We start from the raw sequence: 25291 nt of genomic DNA on the forward strand, positions 1-25291 counted from the left end.
TGGCCAGTTTAGACGCAGAAAAGGCCTTTGATGGGGTCTGCTGGCCCTTTCTGTATCGCGTGCTAGAAAGGTTCGGCTTCAATGGTCAATTTGTCGGGTGCATACAGGCTCTTTACAGGGACCCAACTGCGAGAATAAAAATCAATGGCCATCTGACAGGCAGCTTTAAGCTATATAGAGGTACCCGTCAGGGCTGCTGTCTTAGCCCCGTACTTTTTGCCATATTTATAGAACCCCTAGCACAGAGTATAAGACAAAATAAAGAGTTGAGAGGAATCAACATAGCAAATGAGGACCATGTAATAGGACTCTTTGCGGATGACATTATTATCTATCTCCAAAATCCTAATTCAACACTCCCTAAACTCATGGTGACTCTAGATGAATATGGCCAGAAGTCTGGTTATAAATTGAACATAGCTAAGACACAAATTCTCTCTTTTAATTACACACCAAGTAAAGACATTAGGCTGAAATATAAAGTGAAGTGGGAAGCAACATCAATAAAATACTTGGGTGTGTTAATTAGTCAGAAACTTGATAAAATATACGAAATAAACTACAAAATAATAAATGACAAGATACAGGAAGACATTAAAAAATGGTCCACACTAGGGTTAGACTTCAGTTCAAGGATCGAGGCAGTGAAAATGAACCTGTTGCCAAGGTTACTGTACCTCTTTTTATCTCTACCTGTGAGAATCCCAGACTCACAGTTTGTGTATTGTGGGACAAACAGTTATCAAGGTTAATCTGGGCTGGCGCAATACCAAGGGTAAGGTTTAAAACACTTCAAATTGACAAAGAACATGGTGGCCTTGCAGTACCAAATCTAAAGGAATACTATTATGCTGCCCAGATGAGATATTTTGTCTATTGGTGCTCTCCCGAGTACCAAGCTAGGTGGAAACACATTGAACTGAACTTGGTTGATTCTCCACCTCAAACCAGGTGAAAAACAACACACAGACCACAAGGGAGAAAATCTAATCTTGGAGAATGCTTTTAAAAATTGGTATGAGATAATCAAAAAATATAAACTAGAAGGAGACAGTAAACTTTTAATTTGGCCTTCACAAACATCTCTATTTAGTCCCGCTGCAACTGACATCACATTTGCGAGGTGGAGAGAAAAGGGGATTACAGCGATGTGTACACTCCTAGAAGGAAAAACTTTCAAATCTTTTGAAAAACTCAAAGGAGAATTTGGTTTAGATAATGGGGACCTGTTTAGATATTTACAGCTAAGACATTTCCATGATAGTGGGGCGGATTAGCTCAATATTCTACAACAATCGTTCACTTTGTGATAAAAGCATGAAATTTGGTAGATGTGTTGGTGAATATGTTTCGAACAAATCTGGATATTGGGCCACCTCAAAAGCGCCTCCTAGTGGCCGTGGCAGGCATTTGTTATACGAATAAATCAATGATGAATAAAAACTGCCCTTTTAATAATACCAACTGGTGATGAATTGTATATTGTTGGAAAGCCTGATTAGTCACCTTTACAACGAGGTACAGCTTGGAAGGATCGTGCATTCATGGAATGAGCAACGGGGCTAAACATGTGGGTAGCACCCCCCAAAAATGTGCATCTCCTGTAGTGAGGTGGATTAGCTGAACAATCGTTCATTTTGTGATAAAAGCATCAAATTTGGTACACTCATTGCTGAATACATGTTTAATGAATCTGGATATTGGGCCATCGCAAAAAAAATTCTGATGGCTGTGGCGGCCATTTTAAAAAATGGTCATTTACTGGCGAGGAATGCTTTGCCTACCCTACAGCTGCTGTTTCATGTTTTCAGCACCACAAATATAATTTAGAGACATGTTAAAGTGACAAAAGCTTTATTACAGTCTAATAGAAAAGAACATTAACTTTGTATAACATTTTATTAGGTCTTGATATTCCCATTCACAGGCTACGGCCTCCTCTTTGGCTTGTATTCTTCTGTTGCTCCTTAAAAAGAAAAAATAAATTTCAATATTGTATGACCTGCAACAATAAAAACAAAACACATTTAGACAGAGAAAAAAATCATACATTTTAAAAATTCTACTAGGGTTACTTGTAGCAGGTTACTCTTTCTGGCAAAATCCTTGTACTGAGGTGTGTGACTTAGTCAGGCGGCTTAGCCAAATAAAGGGGACACGCCGGACAAGAGCACCACATTTTTTCCACATACTGTTAAAATAATTGATTATTTTCTATATTGGTAAATGGTTTTATGCTTTATTTCTGCTTCTCTGTGGTCTGTCTCTGTTCTCTGTGAGTGACGCAGGTCACTATCAAAGGTCAAACCTTGACTGTAATAAATATCTCTATGCATTTATATTAAGTCAGACAATATGATTTGATACATTGATTGTGTTTGTGTGTTAATATTGATGTAGAAAACTATGATTACTTTAATTACATATATTCCATTTGCTTAAACTGATTAAGATTCTATAAATCACAAAGAATGACATCCAGATATATTGGTGCACAGTTTTTGCTGTGTGTGTGTATGTGCATTTGTGAGTGTGTGTGTGTGTATGTGTGTCAGGAGAGGGGAGACCACAGAAGGCCGAATGAAAATCCCGTGTGAGAATCTCTGTAAGTCATAACAAGGAAAAATGTTTGTGCTAACAAGTTTGTTAGTAGGTCAAGGCAAGGCCTGGTTTCGGCAGCAAGCAACCAGGTGGCATGACGTGCCGTTGTATGCATTAAAACTGGCGAATGAGCGGATCAAGAAGGCGGGACTTCCTGGAAGAAATCGACTAGCATGTTTTGTAAACAAATGTTAGTATTTTAATGGGTTCCAGGGAGGGAGTCGGGGTTCAGACTTCACGAACTGAAACACGTCTGTTTGTATTCAGGGACATGAGTTAATTTTGAACCCGGAGATCTCTGTAAAGTGCACATTTTTTGACGTATTGTAATAAAACTTTTGTTAAACTGAGAAACTTGGACGTTCTCCAGCTCTTCATTTCCCCATCAAAGAATGCGCAGAAAAATGGTGGTTTTTTCTGTTGGTGACAGATTTTTTCTGTCGGTGACAGATTATCAATTTTCAAGGTTTCCTCATGCAATTTTTCTAACAGTGCAGAACTCAACAAACTTCCACCAGCTCTAAAAGATGGAGAGAGTTTGGATGGAAGAATTTAATTCGCTTTTTCATCACACCACACATCAAAAATAAACAAACAAGTGAACAGCAGCAATGTTGGAGGAAATGTGGGCAGTTGAGTGCCAATCACGCGCATGTTTTTTGGTCATGTGTGAAACTGCAGGGGTTCTGGGACAGAGTGGTTCAGACTCTGGAAAAGATTTTTTCCTGCAAGATACCCAGAGATCCCCAGACTCTGTATCTGAGTTGCAGGACAAATTATATATCAAAATGTGCGGTTTCGCGACGTAAGTCGCGAAAAACTGCCCAAAATTTTGCATTGAAATGAATGGGACGGCCGACAAAAAATGAGCGAAAAAGAACAATAATTGGAGATTTTTAAATGTCTACTTCTCCGGCATAATTTCACCTAGAGACTCCATTTAAACTTTAAACAGTAGACACAAGTCTTGTGTATCGGTGTATTAATCCACGTTTCGATAGGTCATATAGTTTTTTGTCAATCCCTGTTCAATGACCATGATCATTTTTGGAGAAATTCTGAGATTATAATGGGTGTGTATTGCACGGAATGTTCGTGTCAGAGTGTGTGATGTCATCGCTCAGAGTGTAGAGGGAGAGCTTTGATGTAGACTCTAGCCTGTGACATCACAAAGTCAGCTAACTTAGTTAATATATATAATAATAATAATATATTATAATATAAATTACAATATATTACATTACATTACAGGTTGGATCGATTACATTATTGGTAGGAATACAGACATAAAGGAGGACCTCGTCGAGAAGACTAACACATCTTTCAAAATGGAAAACAAAATCTTCAATCATGAAAACATCGGGGAGCTTGTAAAGTTGTTTAAAGAGGCTGATGAGGATGAAGGTGGAGGATTAGACATAGAGGAATTCAGTAATTTAATGAAGAACGTAAACAACAATATGAGTGAAGAAGACCTCCTTGTTCTCCACATGCAGATTGACACAAACTGCGATGGAACAGTTGACCTTGGTGAGCTACTTGATTTCTTTTTAGCTAAGGGAGAATGTGAACAGTTGTTGCATAACGACAAACCCTTCCCAAGGCCCATCAAAAAAATCCATGTGGATCACTACAAAAATATCGTAAAAGTGTTGTTTCGTCCCGATGAGGAGGACAAGGAACGCGGTGAGCAATTTCTGAGTTCAAAGAAACGGATCAGGACTTACCAAAAAGGACAATACCTCTCCATCAGCTCAGATGGTTTCCTTAACTGTTGGAATGAGAGCTTTGATGACCGCAGAACAATTCCACTGCACCAAATGGAACAGGCGCTCCCTTATTCACACAAGAGCAAAATGTATGTTACAGACATGGTGTACATTAAAGAGCTCAAACAGGTGGTTGTCTCAACTACTGGCAGGGAACTGTTGTTCTTTGATTGCTGTGAATCACCAGAGCTGTGTCAAATGTGTTACTCAATCATTATAGAGGAAGGCACAGTGAGTGCTATGAACTACTGGTCCAATGGCACAAAAGCTGTGTTTTCCTTTGCTGTGAAAGGTAATTTGTTTGTGTGCATCTCCCACAGCATAGACAACGGGCTCCTCTGGCCAAAAGCAAAGGAGAAAGTCTCTCTCAAGGACTACGACACTTTTTACATGTCAAGCCTGTTAAAGAAGACCTCTGACGTCTACCAGTGTTTCAAAGTTCCCATCTTTACTGACATCTGTTCTCGGATCCGATACTTCCCTTCACTTAGCTCATTTGCAGTCTGTGGTAGATCATCCATGAAAATGGTCATTGCTACTTTACCTAAGGCACCCAGCACCACTTTCAACAAAATAAACTTCAAGAGCTCTGAGAGTGAGGCATGTTTCACCTGTGTTGAATACTGCCCTTCTACTGGGAACCTATACGCTGGTGGAATAGACGGCATGCTGCGGGTGTTTGATCCTAACACAACCACATGCATCAGCAAATTAGTAGCACATGTCCGACCCATCACCAACCTTGTGTACAATCATGAGGACGATATTTTGGTCAGTTTGTCTGACGACAAGAATGTCTGTGTTTGGAGTGGGGAAAATTTGCAGTGTAAGCAAAGATTCACTGTCGACATGGACAAGGCCAAGCTCTCCGCCATGTGTTATAATGTCTATAACAATGAGTTAGTCCTGGCTAACACAGATATGGGAGTATATCTTGGAAGAGGAACTGATCTTTTTAGAGATACATCAACATCCCATGACAAGCCCCTGTGCGGTGTTATCTATCACAGCATTTACAAACAGGTCATCTCTGTTTGCCAAAATGGTGTGGTGACAGTGTGGGATATCTCAACGGGAAAGGCTCTCATACAGTTCAAGGTCACTGAAGGTAAGTGTGTGGGAGAAATTACCTTTTCATTAGATGGAAATGGGCGCAGACTACTCACCGCACAGGATAGGAAGATGAAACTTTGGAATTTTAACAATGGATCAGAGCTGTCCGTTCATCCTGCAGTCTTGCCAAAAGAGGTGACATGTATTGTCTGCATAGACGATCGGGTGTTTGTGTCAGGAAGAAACTCCAAGAAAATTTTTAACCTGGATGTAGATGGACATGACAACAGGTTTTTGGAGCATGACTATTTACCTGACATTTCCTCAATGGATGTGCATGAAAGAACACTGATTACTGCTGCCAGCAATGGAAATGTTGTCCTCTGGGATGTCGACACTTCAAGTGTTCGCTACTGGCTAAATGGAAGCAAGAGCCCTCGAATCCATTTCGCGTTCACAAAAGATCAAGGACAGACAGGAGAACTACGGGTCAAGAAGAGTGACCAGAATGACAAAAGTGCTGGGAGCAAATCTCTGACTGCGAGTGAGAAGACTTTAAATAGTCATCTCACTTTATCTCTGAAGAGTAGGGAGGCCAGTATTGAAAAAGCCACACTTCTGACTTCTGCAGATGGCTACATATATGCCTGGACTGCCACTTACAAGGGAGGTTTGCTTGCAAAATTCAGGGCAGTTCAGGATAAAGAGGCTGTAATAACCACCTGGTCAACTGATCCCAGTGAACAGACACTTCTGACGGGTGATAGTACCGGTCGGATTTGCCTGTGGGACATACAGGGATTTGGGGTTACAGCAAAGGTAAACAAAGACCCATTTGAGGATATAAATGGATGGCCTGTGTCATTGTGTCCACCTCCTCTATTGGGCTCCTGGCAAGCTTACCTTGGGAGCGTTGCAGGTATTCAGTGTGACCCCACTTGTGAAAATATTATAACTGTGGGGCTGGATTGCAATGTCAAGCTTTGGAAAAATACAGGCCACTGCATAGGCGTCTTTGGGAAAGACGAATGGGATGCGACGCAACCTAACCTTGTGAATTCTGTGGTCCAGGAGAAGACAGCGAAATCAGCCATACCAAAGACAGATGAGCTAGAAGCTTATTTGGATGATACATTTGGGCCTATAAAACCAGGCACAGACGAAAGACTGATCAAACATTTCCCCGAATTTGAATGGGTTTACGGTAATACACCTACAGCATCAAGGAATTTACCTGAGGAGGAACTGGAAAGAGAATGTGGATGGCTCTTAAATTATAAACCAGGAGCTGACCGATTAAAAAAATTAGAGAAAAAAGAATATCTGCAATATAAAGTACCATCTTCTAATGAGGTCTGCCAGGGTTCTGAAAACATATCAACACCATGTCAGGCTGGTACCAAACCTGGGCGTAAGATCAAGATAAAGCAGGGAGAACCAATAAAAAGCAGTGTCCCCCCCCCATGTCCACAGTCTGGGCTAGTACCAAACAGTGTGCACTTGCCACCTCTCCATGAAGGTGTTAAGCCCACACATCAAAAGACCCCGATTAATCCACACCCGCCTCATACGCCGCTCATCCGAGGGAGCCAGGCTGGTACCAAACATGGGCGTCGGCTCAAGATACCGCAGGGAGACCCAATAAAAAGCAGTGTCCTCCCCTCATTTCCACCGTTGGAGCAAGTACTAAACAGGGAGCACTTGTCACCCATCCAGAAAAGTGTTGAGCTCGCACATCAACAGACCCCGTTTGAGCCACACCCGCCTCATACGCCAATCATCCGAGGGAGCCAGGCTGGTACCAAACATGGGCGTCGGCTCAAGATACCGCAGGGAGACCCAATAAAAAGCAGTGTCCTCCCCTCATTTCCACCGTTGGAGCAAGTACTAAACAGGGAGCACTTGTCACCCATCCAGAAAAGTGTTGAGCTCGCACATCAACAGACCCCGTTTGAGCCACACCCGCCTCATACGCCAATCATCCGAGGGAGCCAGGCTGGTACCAAACATGGGCGTCGGCTCAAGATACCGCAGGGAGACCCAATAAAAAGCAGTGTCCTCCCCTCATTTCCACCGTTGGAGCAAGTACTAAACAGGGAGCACTTGTCACCCATCCAGAAAAGTGTTGAGTTCGCACATCAACAGACCCCGTTTGAGCCACACCCGCCTCATACGCCAATCATCCGAGGACGCATTCAACCTAACCGAATACCATGTTACAATGGGAACCAGAATAGGTCAAAAAATGGGGATATGGACAATATACAGCTGGTAGACCTAAAAACAAGCAGTGTCCTCAATCCATGTCCACCGTCGGAGCGGGTACCCTACAGTGTGCCCTTGCCACCCCTCCATAAAGGGGTTAAGCCGATTAATCCACACCCGCATCATACGCCGCATCATACGCCGATCATCCGAGGTGGCACTAATCACAACCTGATTCAGACTAGGTGTGAAAGTTGGTGGGATGAAGATACACCAGCGGTTAACCCCATGCCACGCATGCATCGATTGGTTAGTGCTTACAAGCGGACGAGTGATCACGCATCAAAGCATTGTCGCTTCCCACACATTCCTGACAAGGTTCAGCTCACTGCAGTCTGTGATTGAGCTCCAAATATAGAAGTAGGTTATTTGGGTTTACTCCGGGTGCTCCGGTTTCCTCCCGCAATTCTTAATAGATTAAAAAAAAAAAAGGGATAGGACATGTATGAACCAAAGGAGGTCCAAATATAGAAGTAGGTTCTTTGGGTTTACTCCGGGTGCTCCGGTTTCCTCCCACAATTCTTAATAGATTTTTTTTTAAAAAAGGGACAGGACATGTATGAACCAAAGGAGGTCCAAATATAGAAGTAGGTTCTTTGGGTTAACTCTGGGTGCTCCGGTTTCCTCCCACAATTCTTAATAGATTTAAAAAAAAAAAAAAGGGACAGGACATGTATGAACCAAAGGAGGTCCAAATATAGTAGTAGGTTCTTCATTTCTGCTTATTTGTTTGTTCGTAATCTTGGTTCTTGTTTGTTTCCTTTTGCTTATCATGTCATCAACAATATATTTAAGAATTATTATCAAGAATTATACACATCCTCTCACAACCCAAATACTTCTGACATACATAAATTCCTCGACACCCCTCTTTCTCAGAATGATTGAAGAATTCCTCATAACCAATTATATATGTATATATAAGTCTACTTAATGCCCATACGGCCACAAAACAGCATGAAACTTAGACAAACTCAAAAAAGCCAAGGAAAGGGCAGATAAGTTTGCCATGGCTTCATGGGAAGATCAGTTCTAACTCTTCTTAACGAGCCGTGGGTGCTGCCAGCAGCCCCTCCCCCGTCCCAAAGCACTTGCAGTCACAGGCGGCACAGTCGTGCAAATAAAAACCCTTAAATAAACCCCTAAGTAACTCCGCCAGAGTGTCTCTTTTGAGTCACTTTTGCCGGTCCCAAGCCCGGATAAAGGAGGAGGGTTGGAATTGTTAAAAAAAACAAAAAAAAAAAACAAGAATCGACAGAAGAAAGTTAATTTGTAGTTCTAAACATATTTAGAGTGTGTTTTATTCACTTCTTGTGTCTCCCATGATGTTATGCCTCTCTTCTACAGCATCCATTACAATTACATGTAGGCAGCACTTGGTCAGTCAATTATGCAAATTTGGTGATTACGTCATTAAGCAACTTCTGGCAACTTTTAGGACAGCCAGCTGCTTCATGGTGTTGTTGTTTATTGCCTTCTTCTAAAATATACTCCTGAGCACACCCCAGTATTCTCAACTACACTGCTAAAAAAAAATTAAGGGAACACTTAGTTGTCACAGTATAGGACCAAGTCAGCTAAGATTCAGGTACAACAATCTGTCCATTTAGGAATAACAAGGGATTGTGAATCAATTTCACCTGCTTTGGTGCAAATGAAAGTGACACCAGCTGCAATGGAAGGGTAAAAGCAAGACCACCCGAAGGTTTTGCATGTTCAAGTGAGAAGTAGCGTCATTTTCTTATATACTTCTATACAATCTGACTCCGTTTTGCAGCCCCCTGCTGGCGATTGAAAAGATGGTCAGGTTTAAGGCATTTCTGTATTGGCTTCACTATTTAGATGGAAAGGTTAGCACTTAATTGTAATAATATGATATGGTTATTATGACATCATAATGGGCTGTGATATTTCTGAACAGTCAGAATATCATCTGTGTGAGATAATAACTGTTTAATGCAATTATTTAGTTCACAAGATCTATTCATTTATAATTTTATTGCCTAAAATATATTACAGTATTATTTTTGTAGTGTATTTCCAGCTTGTTAAATGTAAAGGAAGCCAAATGCAAAGCATGGTGGTACACTTAGGTATTCCGACAGAGTAACACACAAACGAGTAACTCGTCTTTCTGCAACAGCAGATAAGCACGGGGTTGACCCGGGCGTCCAGGAAACCAGAGTTTTCCCCAATCAAAATTTCCATTAACCTGGAGCACCAGGAGCTAATTGAGAGCGGTAGAGGGTAAGATATATCACCGTGTCATTTCAGCCGCATGGCTCGCCAACGTGCCAGGCGTCAGCAGACATCATAGGGTGACACGTCTGACATATTTGTAATCATCTGGGATAATAAGAAATGAAATACAGCAACAAAACGCACCGTTTTCTGATGGTTGTGTCTCTCTTATCTCCTTGAAAGGGTGAAAGATATTCTAATGTGTCGCCCCAATAGCCTTGGCGAGTAGGCCAATTTTTGTTCCACATAATCCCCTTCACCCCAGCAAGGGGAGGTAATGTTTGTCAAAATGTGGCGAAGTGAACATGGAATTTTTCTCCCCCCTCCTCCTCCCCCTTCTTCTTCCCTGTAAAATGTAAAATTCTGAAGTTGTGTAAACAACGGAAGTTACTTTAAAAGTCGTTTACTTTGTTTACACGCGGGACACGAACCCAGTTCTCCTGGGTGAGACCCGTTCCTCATCCCAGTCAAAAATTTTATGATCAAAGTCAATAAGATTCATCCTCTGTGCAAAATTGCTAAACTCAAGTCATCAGGTCATTCTCCTTATAAAATAAATTTAAGCTGAACAATTCCACCCTCTCTCTCTGCTTCCCTTCACTTCTCAATTCCATAAAGTGAATCTACACTTTTCTTCTCTTTCTTCTTTCCATCTGTAACAGAGTCCCAATATTAACACCTTTTTGTGAGCTCTGCTGCTCTTTGCACATTAGCAGCAGCAACATTTTATTTGTGTCTTGTGTGTTTAGCGTAACAATTTTGGTCATTTTATGTATTTTTTTTTTGTCATTTTGTGTCTTTTTTAGTCCTTTAGTCCAACATAAAATGTGATTTTGAATCTTTTTTTTACTTTCAAAACACTATCATGCTCAATAATTAAAAGAAGTTCTGTAATTTTATAAATCATATATTTTACCTTGTCTCCAGTTTTACTTGGTATATCATCATCAAACTGAAACTGGCCTCATGGAGTTTACAGCCAGAACTTTAGAGGTAAATTTACAGTAGGGCTCCACGCTGCTTTGTTTTCTAGTCTGGATGTGATGAAGAACTCACGATTTGGTGCTTTTGGAGACTCCAGAGGGTTAAGTAAAAGACGATGCATCCTGTTCTCCCTCAGGCCACAAAGAGCGAGTTGTTAAGCAAATCTGAATTGTAATAGGCGATTAGAATTCATTTCTGTGTCCTTTTTCTACACACTGAATCTGTGTATGACTTCATAGCTATTATGTGCAAATTAGTATCTTTAGTCAAAAGAACCCAACAACATCCAGAGGTTCCTTGAGGAATCCGTCAGCAAAGATTTAGAGGCTCTTTATTTAGACTTAGGCTCTCTTAAAAAATTAAAAAAGGGAAGAAAAACTCCTCTGCCCAGAGTTGTTGGTATAATTATTTGGCGAATTTAGAAGAAGATTTTACATGTAAGTTATATTTGACTTAGGCACATGGTTAATATTGTCTGTATTATTTGTTTATTTTCAGTTTGACCTTTTCTTCATTAAAATGCTGCCAAGTACAGATTGGCTAAAGTGCTCCTCTGTAAAGCTTTTTTCATTATTTTTTTTAAACATTAACACTTGGTTTAGTTTAGTGTTCAGCACCCTGGACAGCTCTAGGCAACTTCACTGAATGCTAGAGTAGATTTTAACTGACGAAAGCAGCATATTATTTAAATGATGCTTTAAAGCACTTTGTAACACTTGTTTAGTAAATATGTTTGTGATTAATACAATAAAAACTCATTTGTGGCTCCCAGTGGGTTCCTCTCATCTGTAGATTCACAGTCAAGGCTTTACTTTCATAATGTACATTATCGCCTATGGGTAAACTTTTTCGTCGTCACCGCAAGGTCAGAAATGAGGAACAAGTGCCACACAGATTGTCCCACAACTTGAAGTGCAGGTAGGAGTGGAAAAGAAAACTCACTCAACGACAGTTGGAATGAACACGGCAATAATCATGGGAAGGATCAGTAATGGGAATCAAAGTCCAGTTGCTATTGCGTTCCTTCCAACTGTCTTCTAGTCTGCTATTGCGTTCCTTCCGTCTGTCTGTCTCTCTCTCAGTACATTTGGCTACTCGGCCTCGTCTCTTCGCGTATTTAACTCTTCGTTGTGAATGTTAAACCTCAAAATTCCTTATCGAACCGAACCAACAGCCTTCTGTCTTCAAAGCAGTCATCTATCACACTGAGCTACCTGCTCTGACAGAAGTGATTGTTTCTCTTCGTATATTTGACTACTTCATTCTGTTATAAAGCTTCAAATTTCACCTCATAAGGTTTGAACCCATAACCTCCTGTTTCAAGCCTGTCACTTATCTGACTGAGCTATCGGCTCTGACAGAAGTGGTTGTTTCTCTTTGTATATTTGACTTCTTCATTATGGTATATAGCTTCAAATTTCACCTCATAAGGTTTGAACCCATAACCTCCTGTTTCCAACGTTGTCACTTATTACACTGAGCTATCGGCTCTGACAGAAGTGATTGTTTCTTTTCGTACAATTGACTTTATTTGGGATGGAAAGCTTTAAATTTCACTGCGGTTCATAAGTATGGATCCGCAAGGAAGACATTTCATGAGGAAAATCTTCTTTTTCTGTGGCTGGACTGAGGGGTTAGACCGCTCCGGCAACTATCTCAGCGGAGTTCTCGATGTCCACGGTCCAGACGTGAGGCTGCACGATGTGCACCTCGGTGTACGGGTGCTGGGAGGTCAGCTGCAGACAGCACAGACAGCATGTAGCTCAGTGTGATAGATGACTGCTTTGAAGACAGAACGCTGTTGGTTCGATTCCTATAAGGAATTTTGAGGTTTAACATTCACAAGGAAGAGTTAAATACGCGAAGAGACGAGGCCGAGTAGCCAAATGCACTGGTGGACAAGTGGTTTGGGCAGAGTCCTCGAGTTCTCACCAGTGAGTGTGTAGCAGTGAGTTCGACCCCGGGGCCCCTGCCAGTGTCGGGAGGCGGCGGTGGGGGCATTGTCCCCACCGTTGTTTCTGAGAGATAAATGTGGGGGGTTATATAAAAAAATCACACGACCAGCTGAAATATTACTGACGAGGGAGATGCAATAGCAACTAGAAGACAGTTGGAAGGAACATGCAATAGCAACTAGAAGACAGTTGGAAGGAACATGCAATAGCAACTAGAGGTGGCACTAATCACAACCTGATTCAGACTAGGTGTGAAAGTTGGTGGGATGAAGATACACCAGCGGTTAACCCCATGCCACGCATGCATCGATTGGTTAGTGCTTACAAGCGGACGAGTGATCACGCATCAAAGCATTGTCGCTTCCCACACATTCCTGACAAGGTTCAGCTCACTGCAGTCTGTGATTGAGCTCCAAATATAGAAGTAGGTTATTTGGGTTTACTCCGGGTGCTCCGGTTTCCTCCCACAATTCTTAATAGATTTTTTTTTTAAAAAGGGACAGGACATGTATGAACCAAAGGAGGTCCAAATATAGAAGTAGGTTCTTTGGGTTTACTCCGGGTGCTCCGGTTTCCTCCCACAATTCTTAATAGATTTTTTTTTAAAAAAGGGACAGGACATGTATGAACCAAAGGAGGTCCAAATATAGAAGTAGGTTCTTTGGGTTAACTCCGGGTGCTCCGGTTTCCTCCCACAATTCTTAATAGATTTAAAAAAAAAAAAAAAGGGACAGGACATGTATGAACCAAAGGAGGTCCAAATATAGTAGTAGGTTCTTCATTTCTGCTTATTTGTTTGTTCGTAATCTTGGTTCTTGTTTGTTTCCTTTTGCTTATCATGTCATCAACAATATATTTAAGAATTATTATCAAGAATTATACACATCCTCTCACAACCCAAATACTTCTGACATACATAAATTCCTCGACACCCCTCTTTCTCAGAATGATTGAAGAATTCCTCATAACCAATTATATATGTATATATAAGTCTACTTAATGCCCATACGGCCACAAAACAGCATGAAACTTAGACAAACTCAAAAAAGCCAAGGAAAGGGCAGATAAGTTTGCCATGGCTTCATGGGAAGATCAGTTCTAACTCTTCTTAACGAGCCGTGGGTGCTGCCAGCAGCCCCTCCCCCGTCCCAAAGCACTTGCAGTCACAGGCGGCACAGTCGCGCAAATAAAAACCCTTAAATAAACCCCTAAGTAACTCCGCCAGAGTGTCTCTTTTGAGTCACTTTTGCTGGTCCCAAGCCCGGATAAAGGAGGAGGGTTGGAATTGTTAAAAAAAAAAAAAAACAAGAATCGACAGAAGAAAGTTAATTTGTAATTCTAAACATATTTAGAGTGTGTTTTATTCACTTATTGTGTCTCCCATGATGTTATGCCTCTATCCTACAGCATCCATTACAATTACATGTAGGCAGCACATGGTCAGTCAATTATGCAAATTTTGTGATTACGTCATTAAGCGACTTCTGGCAACTTTTAGGACAGCCGGCTGCTTCATGGTGTTGTTGTTTATTGCCTTCTTCTAAAATATACTCCTGAGCACACCCCAGTATTCTCAACTACACTGCTAAAAAAAAATTAAGGGAACACTTAGTTGTCACAGTATAGGACCAAGTCAGCTAAGATTCAGGTACAACAATCTGTCCATTTAGGAATAACAAGGGATTGTGAATCAATTTCACCTGCTTTGGTGCAAATGAAAGTGACAACAGCTGCAATGGAAGGGTAAAAGCAAGACCACCCGAAGGTTTTGCATGTTCAAGTGAGAAGTAGCGTCATTTTCTTATATACTTCTATACAATCTGACTCCGTTTTGCAGCCCCCTGCTGACGATTGAAAAGATGGTCAGGTTTAAGGCATTTCTGTATTGGCTTCACTATTTAGATGGAAATGTTAGCACTTCATTTTAATAATATTATATGGTTATTATGACATCATAATGGGCTGTGATATTTCTGAACAGTCAGAATATCATCTGTGTGAGATAATAACTGTTTAATGCAATTATTTAGTTCACAAGATCTATTCATTTATAATTTTATTGCCTAAAATATATTACAGTATTATTTTTGTAGTGTATTTCCAGCTTGTTAAATGTAAAGGAAGCCAAATACAAAGCATGGTGGTACACTTAGGTATTCCGACAGAGTAACACACAAACGAGTAACTCGTCTTTCTGCAACAGCAGATAAGCACGGGGTTGACCCGGGCGTCCTAACCTGGAGCACCAGGAGCTAATTGAGAGCGGTAGAGGGTAAGATATATCACCGTGTCATTTCAGCTGCATGGCTCGCCAACGTGCCAGGCGTCAGCAGACATCATAGGGTGACACGTCTGACATATTTGTAATCATCTGGGATAATAAGAAATGAAATACAGCAACAAAATGGTGCCATTTTCTGATGGTTGTGTCTCTCTTATCTCCTTGAAAGGGTGAAAGATATTCTAATGTGTCGCCCCAATAGCCTTGGCGAGTAGGCCAATTTTTGTTCCACATAATCCCCTTCATCCCCGGGAAGGGGAGGTAATGTTTGTCAAAAAGTGGCGAAGTGAACATGGAATTTTTTATTTTTATAGCGGGACACGAACCCAGTTCTCCTGGGTTCCTAATCCCAGTCAAAAATTATATGATCAAAGTCAATAAGATTCATCCTCTGTGCAAAATTGCTAAACTCAAGTCATCAGGTCATTCTCCTTATAAAATAAATTTAAGCTGAACAATTCCACCCTCTCTCTCTGCTTCCCTTCACTTCTCAATTCCATAAAGTGAATCTACACTTTCATAAAAATGACATTTTCTTCTCTTTCTTCTTTCCATCTGTAACAGAGTCCCAATATTTACTTTAGTATGACCTTTTTTTGAGGAGGTCATTTTTGGACATCCCAAAATATGGTGTTTTTCTATCATTTCTGGCCATATTATGCTCTAATAGACTATAATTGATCCATTTTGGTGTAATATGGTGTTTTTTGTTATTTCTGGAAAGCCACCATACTACACGTAGCAACAGACTATAATAAGCCAGTTTTGTGAGTTTTCGGGCCGATATATGACGATATATATGTTTGGCAGAGCAGATAGCTCAATGGGGTAGGTGACAGGTTTTGAAACAGGAGGTTATGGGTTCAAACCTTATGAGTTGAAATTTGAAGCTTTATACCAGAATGAAGAAGTCAAATATACAAAGAGGTACAAAGTCTAGTTGCTATTGCATCCTTGCATCCGTCTTCTGGTTGCTATTGCATCCTTGCTCTCGCCAGTAATATTTCAGCTGGTCGTGTGATTTTTTTATATAACCCCCCGCATTTATCTCTCAGAAACAACGGTGGGGACAATGCCCCCACCGCCGCCTCCCGACACTGGCAGGGGCCCCGGGGTCGAACTCACTGCTACACACTCACTGGTGAGAACTCGAGGACACTGCCCAAACCACTTGTCCACCAGTGCATTTGGCTACTCGGCCTCGTCTCTTCGCGTATTTAACTCTTCGTTGTGAATGTTAAACCTCAAAATTCCTTATAGGAATTGAACCAACAGCCTTCTGTCTTCAAAGCAATCATCTATCACGCTGAGCTACCTGCTCTGACAGAAGTGATTGTTTCTCTTCGCATATTTGACTTCTTCGTTCTGGTATAAAGCTTCAAATTTCACCTCATAAAGTTTGAACCCATAACCTCCTGTTTCAAGCCTGTCACTTATCTGACTGAGCTATCGGCTCTGACAGAAGTGGTTGTTTCTCTTTGTATATTTGACTTCTTCATTCTGGTATAAAGCTTCAAATTTCACCTCATAAGGTTTGAACCCATAACCTCCTGTTTTAAGCCTGTCACTTATCTGACTGAGCTATCGGCTCTGACAGAAGTGGTTGTTTCTCTTTGTATATTTGATTTCTTCATTCTGGTATAAAGCTTTAAATTTCACTGCATATTGAAGCAACAACCTTCCGTCTTATAAACAGTCATTTAAGGCAATGAGCCATCTGCTTATAACAGTCAGGACTCTGTCTCTTTGTGTATTTGACTTTGTCATTCAGGTTTTAAAGCCTCAAATGTAAGCACATAAGGTTTGAACTCATAACCTCCTGTTACCAATCGTGTCATCTATCACTCTGAGCTATGTGCTCTGACAGATTACCTAATCACATAGTTTCTCCAGAAATAACAGAAAAACACCATATTTTGAGAAATTTGACCAAAAAAAAAGTAATACTATAGCATGTCGAAATTGTGGGGGAAGAAGAAAAGAAAAGAAAAGAAATAAATAAAATTTTCTAATAGAGCATAAAATGGCCAGAAATTACAGAAAAACACCGTATTTTGGGAAGTCCAAAAATTTTCCCCTCAATAAAAAGTCATACTATATAGTATGTCAAAATTTTTCGGGAAAAAGTCTTAACATTTTTAAATGCCCCGATACTCTCAAAATAGCCTCATTATAGTCTGTTGATACATGTAGTTGGGTGGCTTTTCCAGAAATGACAGAAAAACACAGTATTTTTCAAAAGAGTTTTTCAAAATTTGATAAAAAGTGATACGATTTTGGTCACAATTGGTCAAATTTTAAAATGCCTAAAACTGCTAAAAATTGGTCAATTATAGTCTGTTGATACATATTAGAGTATAATATGGCCAATAATAACAGAAAAAGCCTGCGCATCTAGGCGGCCAAGGGTGTGACTTTGATTGACAGAGATCGTGAATCATTCAGATTGGATGAAGAATGACATTAAAAAGTGCTGATTCGCCAGGGACGCAGAGAGCTGCGCCGGAGAATCTTTAAGTGACCAATTATAGACCAGCATGAAGTCACATGCAAGCAAAAATTTGAAGAACATACATACACACTCATTTGGCCAGCGTCCCTCGTCCTTGAAACGTATATATTTACACAAAAAAACGAAACAAATAAAACCAATATGGAATGGGAATGCTGAAAAATGATTAGCCAGACACCTATTATGAGTTAACAGATGGCATAATTATTTTTATTAGGTAATTTATTACTGTGTCTATACTTTTTTCTGCAATTTTGATGGGGGCAGCGCTCCATCTAACTATCTATCTATCGGGCTATGGTTCTTTTTGGGGGCATTTTAAACACTTAGCTGCTTTGCGTGCATTCTGCAAAAAAAAAGAGTGATGAAGTTGAAATTAGACTTGTATATCCTGATTTCTGAAAGGAAGAGATAAAATGAAAGAAAAAAACAGAAGGTCAAACAGACCCCTTGACAATGAGATGGTTCATTCCAATGGGGTTAATCTTACATTTTGAAATAATGGGTGAATGGATGTAAAGAAGGGAGGAAAAAGGGAAAACTGAATGACTAAATGGAAGAAAAAATGAGGATGGAGAGATGAAAGGAACCCACTGGGCGCCACAAATTAGTTTTTATTGTATTCATCACAAACATCTTTACTAAACAAGTGTTACAAAGGTCTTTAAAGCATCATTTAAATCAATAATATGCTGCTTTCATCAGTGAAAATCCACTTTATTGTGCAGTGAAGTTGCCTAGAGCTGTCCAGGGTGCTGAAAATGGAAATAGATTACAGCAGCCTCTAAACCCAGTGTTAATGTTTAAAAAAAAATGAAAAGCTTTCCAGAGGAGCACTTCAGCCATTCTTTTTAAATATTTACAAAAGCAGCTCTAGTTTGCAGTGTTTTTGCAGGAACACAATCACAAAGAGACCGGTTTGAAGGTATCAGTCTTTTCTCAGAATCGACTGCATTTTTTGCCTCTGTCTCGGATGAAGCGGACTCTGGAAGACAAAGCAACACTAACGGAGATGGCTGGAACTGGTCTTTGTCTTGTCTCGGTCTGGATACACTGCGGTCTTGGTATTGACTTGGTCTCTGTTTAGGTGGTCTTGACTACAACAATGTCTCCATCTTACTATCATAAATGTGCAAAATTAGCAACTTGTCTCAAGCATTAGTTCATTTTCAGCCTTATCACTATCACCATCTGCTGGTGCTTCCTGTGATTTCACCTTGAACACGTCCAGCCTCTCAGCAAGGATGCCCTTGTTAAACAGGAGTGAGGCCACATATGAGACCATGGGAATGGAGACCAGAGCATGCAAATGGTCTTGAAAGGCCAGCTCTGAATGTAAACACCATCTTCTAAAGTGCAGCCTGGGAACTGCAGAATGATGGGAAGATTGAACACAGGCTCTCCACACAAAACTCTCATCACAAAAGCAACAATGTAGCCCGTAACAGCCCCATATCCTTTGGAAACCCTGACGAAGAGGACGCAGATCAGTTGAGGAAATAAAATGGTGTATGTGAGATCTGAGCCCAGGATCCAGAACACCATGATGCCGCCATCCAGGTAGGTGAGGGAAGTTCCCACAAGTCCTGCAACCACTATATTCTTGTCTGATGCCTAGAAAGCAGAGATCACAATAGTTGAGTTTTAGTCTAAAATGAAATAAAAGTGTTGATAATATGGCCAGTAGTACCCAGGATTTATTAAACCAGCAGTAATGTCACTTCTACACTCGTTTTCTTTCACCTGACTCCTGATGGCCTGGTAGATGTTGGTAGTGAAGATGGTGGTTGCAGACAAGAGGAAAGAGTCAGCGGATGACATCACAGCAGCAGCAACAGCCCCGATGCCAAAAGCAGAAATGTAAATCGGGGTTAGATTCTGAAGGGTGATGGGCAACACCATGGCAGTCTCCCCTCGCTCGTATGGAGAAGGAGAACCATATGAAGTGGAGTTCCAGTCTGAAATGTGGGAAACAAAACAGACAAAAGAAAACACTGATTTTTTCAATCTTTAATGTTGGAAGAAAGGCTCCCTAGCAGTAGTCCATGAGCAAGACAAGAATTTGGTACCACCTACCTGTTGAAGCTGCAACAGCTCCAATCAGCACAGATGGGATTCCAGCAATGATGATGGCTCCTGCTGCAATAAAACAGATGATTCTGGCTGTGGAGGTGAAGCTGGAGGAGAGTGTCCTTTGATGGAAATCTTGAACGGCGGAATTGCCCATGCTCTAGAAAATGACAAAACAAGTGAAATTATAATTAGGGCCCGAGCAGGCAACGACCTGCGAGGTCCCTATTGTATTTCAAATGATTATTTATTTTTATTTTAAGGGCCCGAGCAGGCAACGACCTGCGAGGTCCCTATTGTATTTCGAATGTTTCTTTATTATTCTTCTTCCCAAATGATCGCATATTTCACTGCCTGAACATACCCCAAAACTCATGAAACTTAAAATATAAGTCACACATGGTGAAAATTTTTATAATCTATTGTCATCCTGAATTTTCACCACTAGGTGGCGCTATAATAAAGGAAAATGCGTTTTGGCTAATAACTCCCACATACTTTATCGCACATTCAAAAAACTTATATCCACGCGTTCACTGAGTTGTGCTATATGATATAGGCCACGCCCATTTTCGCCTAGAGTTTTTTTTCCGCAAATTCGCGAAATGTCGCAAACCTACTTTTTCGAACTCCTCCTAGGCAATTTCATCGTTTTGCACCAAACTTTGCACACAGCATCTATGGACCGTCATAACAAAAAGTTATTAAAAGAATTTTGATAACCCAAAGAATACTCAAGTTATTAAATAACAACTTCCTGCAGGTGGCGCTATTATCAACACAAAACACGAAGTGTTGCATATCTCCACATTGGTGTGTCTGAATGACATGAAACTCAGGTTACTACTTCCCCATGAGCCCCTGAGGCTCTCTGCAAAATTTTGGCCGATGACCACTAGGTGGCGCTCTTTAAATTGAAGTATTTTATATCTCCATATCGGTTGGTCGGATTAACACCAAACTTGGTATACTTATTGTCAATGCCCTCCTGAAGATAACTCTTGAAGGTTTTATTGATCGGCCCCTAGGTGGCGCTCTGGCGGCAGTTTAATTTAATAAGTGCTACTGTGCCCAGACCATAAGACTTAAGGCAATGAAATTCATAGGGGTGGTATAGACTGGCCCCTGTAACGCACAAACCCTGACGGCAGCATGCCCCGACACGCGTGTACTGCGAGGGCCCGTTCAGTACTGCGCGCAGTCCTAGTTATAACTTGTTATTAATTAAATTTATGTTAAATTCTAGAAATCTTGCAACAATCAGAGAGGCTGTCCCTGGTTTGACCACGTAGCCGTCTTCAACCAACTGTAATAGAATAGATAACAATAATTACAGTTTTTACCCCCTTATTCTGAAACTTCTAATCTTGTTCCCACATACCTGCATATACTGTACGTATTGGTAGATATTGTGCTTCCACACTGTTTTGTTTTATTTTTCATAAACATACTGTACTGTTATTCATCTTACCATGACTAGAAAATTATCAATCCATATCCATGTGTCTTTAGACTCAAGCTGCCCAAGCCAGGAGGCCTGATATGTGTGGTTGGATGCTGTTTGAGTGATGTCAGTATGAACATCACTTGTCAGAAGAAAAGGGACACACAGCCACTGTGAAAAGAAGAATCAATTAGTAAAATCAAAATACATCTTTAAGTTTTCTTGTGTAAAACTCACCAGGCCAAGAAACACGAGTGATATCTGGATGACATCAGTGTAAGCAACTGAATAGAGACCTCCAAGAACAGTGTAGATGATTGCCACTGCAGCAGAGATCCAGACACAAACACTGAAGGACAGATCCAAAACCACCCTCATGGTAGCTCCTGTAGCACACAAACAGTAGAATAATGAAGAAGAAGGTGGATAATGGGCTCAGAAAGTAAATGTGTTGATTTGAGAGTACTTGCATGTGCGTACCCAAAGAAAGAAATAATGAAGGAATCCAGACGACTTCAGATATGACTGAAATAATAGCGAGATCCGCGGTCAGAGCTTTTCCATACTTTCTCTGAAATGGATCCATCATACTGATGTAATTGTTCTCCCTCTATTCTGTCCTCAGTGAGTGTCTGTGTGAGTGTCTGTACACACATCGACAGATAGCGAACACATTCCAAAAGAAGGACAGAAACTAGAATATTGTTCACTGGTCTTTAGTGTTGTCTTTCTCTTGAAATAACTTAACATTGAAATTATTAAAAACATGAAGATAACTTACAAGCGATCCTTTCCCAAGGCAAAACAGCGAAATGATAAAGCAAACTAAAAAGTATAAGCTGACCTCATGGAATGTAGAGATCAAAGCGTTCATGATCAAAGCCTCAAAATCATGTGACTTAACCCACCTATCACATCAAGACTTAGGCAAGAAAAATAAATTACCCTTAAAGGCACACGCAAAGTTTACACAGAACATGACACCCTCATTGGTTTTGCAAAGAACAGTCCACCTTGGATGAAAGGAGAGAAAGGGTATTAAGTTTCAAATTGAAAAAAACATACAACTTTCAGTGCTGTCAGTATTGATCCTGATATGGGTCATTTGGGGTTCCTCAAGGATCCATGTTGGGGTCTGGGAAATTTTTGGTTATATGTGAATAAATATTTAGGAGATATTATTGCCTTTGGTGATGGTCTGTGCTGTACAAGACTGCATGTCAGTGGAGGAGAGGTTTGGTTTACGACTGTGTTGATTAAGTACACTACATCTGTTGTTCATATAAGCATCTCATGCTAAATATGACAAGACAAACTGTATGTTCGGTGCAGAACAATCTCTCCATGCTGCATTAAGTAAAGGTTTCTGATTCATCTCACCAGGTCTGTATTTCTTTAGAGGTGTCAAAACCCCAAGTAGTCTAAGTAATTGAGTTTATTCTTGGCTGTTCTTTGTAAGGAGTGTTCCCAATCGTCTTGAGACTAACTGTACAACATAGTCTCTTCACTCAGAGAACCAAGGTTGCAACGTAACCGTACATCATCTCATACCTTCAGTCATTACAATCTACTTACATTGACAGTAGAGTTCACCTCTGACAAACAGATGTGGAGACACATGTCATGACAAAAAAAGTCAAATTCCATTGCTTTACATTTGGACCCAGTTTTATGTTAAAGAGAAACCTACCGATGATAAAGGAAACTGACATTTGCAGAGGAACAAGAGTCCAGATCAAACCCCTGGTGGGGTCGTAAACAGACTCTGCAATTCCAACGACAAAGGCACCTCCAACCCAAGTAGCTGCAGTAGAAAACATACACATTGATGAATAATTAGGGTTGTGTCATTGATGTGGGGTGGGGTGTGAAAAGAACAGTACATTTGTTGAAGGGTTTTGGTTTTATAGAAATGTCCTAACATTTTTTTTCCAAAAAATAAATATAATTATGGGTTATTATAACATATGGATAGTCAGATTTGTATCTTACCAATTTTACTTAAACCATTTTACCATAATATCACAGAAACACACAAAATACTTATTATAGAGGAGCATTAAGGTAATAATAGATAGGACTCAGTGATGTACAGATCCCCTTGTTGAAATAAGCAAAAACTCACTAAAAAGAAAACTCTCCCGTCATTGTGAAGACTCCCACTTTCAAGTTGATGCTCCGGTTTGCCAAAAATGAAACCTCCACCTGTCCACCTTGTGTGTTTTTCTCCATCTTCTTAGATTTTACAGACGCCCAGATGCCGATTCCCAACACAAGCATGTAAAACACTACCATCATTATCAGACCTGGTATATTGAGAGCCATTGCTGCTTCAACCCAAGGGAAACTGGTACTTGATGTCTTCGGCTGGCTCTTTATATATACCCAACACCCTGTGTTATGTACTAGATAAACTGGTTTCATATCATTATCCAACAGGTAGAGGGTGGCACAGAAGGATACATGGACAGAGGCTATTAGGTTCCTCTATTAACCCATTGAAGCCTGGAAAGCGGATACGTCGTTTTGTAGTGTTTGTATAAGCTCTCAAATAATTTTTGAATTTCATTTCTATCTGCTACAGAGGCTGAAAATCTATTATTTAGTAGAAGCGTTGACACTTGTGTTGAATTTCCAGAAAAACTTCAGGTTTTAGGGGGTTATTTTAAAATCGCCCAGAGGTTTTACAGGAAGTTTTAGGCGTCAATGGGTTAAGTTAGAATGATGAGAGGTTCAGCTGCTTCTGAAAGCTTGACAGAAACTTTTTAACTCCTTATTTAAGCTCACTATGCTGCATTGTTTCATGTATAATTAGATTTGTAGTAAAACTGATGGACAGGACTGATGAGATTATGAGACTGATAAGATGTGGTCACCACATTCTGTTAAGACCAGGCGGCAATCTCCGTGCCTGAGCATGGAAGCCACCAGGAAGTGCATAAAGCCTGCAATTCACCGAAAATTCCAGTAGGGGGTGCTAAGTTTGGCTGCAAAAGAAATCTGCCCATTCATTTCAGTGCTAAATTTGAAAACTTCTCACTTGATTTATTACCGCAGAAAAAAATTTCAGGGACAACACTATGGTCTCAATCGCTAGTAAAAAATCTTCTTCAAGACAATTTGATGTCAATAGTTCTAATAATGGCCCCATTTAGAAGAAAATAGAAGATAAAGAATCGTATGATTTGGGGCGTTTCTAGCTTTGATTGACAGGTCACTGACAAGGCGAGCCGCCACCAGGAGAGAAGCAGAGCGTATCCACGGCAACGTGTCAGTAAAGTTATATATAATGTTATATAGATAGAAAACAGGACGTTTAGCGGTTTGGTCTCATAACTTTGACCCTTTCACACTGTATTTTCACTTAATGACAGTTTATTTGAACGTTTTGTTCAGTAAAATGTCTTGTTCAGCGTTTGGTTGGACTAACAGACACTCCAAGGAGTCGCTGCTCAGTTTTCGGAGGTAAGAAAGATACATTTTGTTTTTGTTTTTTTGCTAGCCAAAACTAACATCCCAGTTAATGCTCCAGTTAATGCTAACATGAATTAGCAGCGGCTTCTCTCAGTCGGGTTGCCGGTGTAGAGATGCGTGTAGTCAGTGTCGTCAGATCCCTCGCGCTCCTCCACAGTCCAATTATGGTCTGCTCCGCGTATCGGAAACATGTTGGCGACGCAAGATGGCGACGAGTGTAACGCTGAACTCGAGGCTTCCAACGGGCAGTCCACAAACCAATGGGTGACGTCACGGTGACTACGTCCATTATTTATATACAGTCTATGGTTAAGACATACAAAGCTAAAACCCAAGCAATAAGAGCCTTAATGCATGAATAAATAAACCAGAGACCTAAATATATTCATATCTCATCACACCCAAAGACTGAAACATTCAAAATGTTTCCAGGCAGCAGCAGTCATTGTTGCTGTCATGTCATAAGAACTTGCCCTTGACAGATTTTGCAGATTGTGCTGTGATCAAAACATTGATGACTTTACATGTCAAACTGACACGGAACACAATGTCTTTTTTTCTCCAAATTTTGGACATGTCATGTGACATTGTCACGTTTTTTTTTGTTATTTATGGAGAAGTCAACCTACTACATTTACCAAC

At 40.5% G+C, this 25291-nt stretch overlaps 1 protein-coding gene and 1 pseudogene across 1 annotated transcript; one reads left to right on the plus strand and one right to left on the minus strand.

The window, feature by feature from the left end:
* Window positions 1–3850: 3850 nt before the first annotated feature.
* Window positions 3851–8033, plus strand: LOC131963181 (WD repeat-containing protein on Y chromosome-like). The gene has a single exon (XM_059328334.1). It carries the CDS (start codon window positions 3930–3932, stop codon window positions 8031–8033), a length of 4104 nt encoding a protein of 1367 aa, XP_059184317.1. The 5' UTR covers window positions 3851–3929.
* A 10665-nt stretch (window positions 8034–18698) lies between these two features.
* On the minus strand, window positions 18699–23500 carry LOC131963017 (high-affinity choline transporter 1-like; annotated as a pseudogene).
* Window positions 23501–25291: the final 1791 nt, after the last annotated feature.

Source organism: Centropristis striata, chromosome 24 (assembly GCF_030273125.1).
Source record: "Centropristis striata isolate RG_2023a ecotype Rhode Island chromosome 24, C.striata_1.0, whole genome shotgun sequence".
NCBI classification, from domain to species: domain Eukaryota; kingdom Metazoa; phylum Chordata; class Actinopteri; order Perciformes; family Serranidae; genus Centropristis; species Centropristis striata.

What these genes read in the sequence shown, in the direction of transcription:
- LOC131963181 (XM_059328334.1), top strand. Translation starts at nt 3,930, where the DNA reads ATGGAAAACAAAATCTTCAATCATGAAAACATCGGGGAGCTTGTAAAG.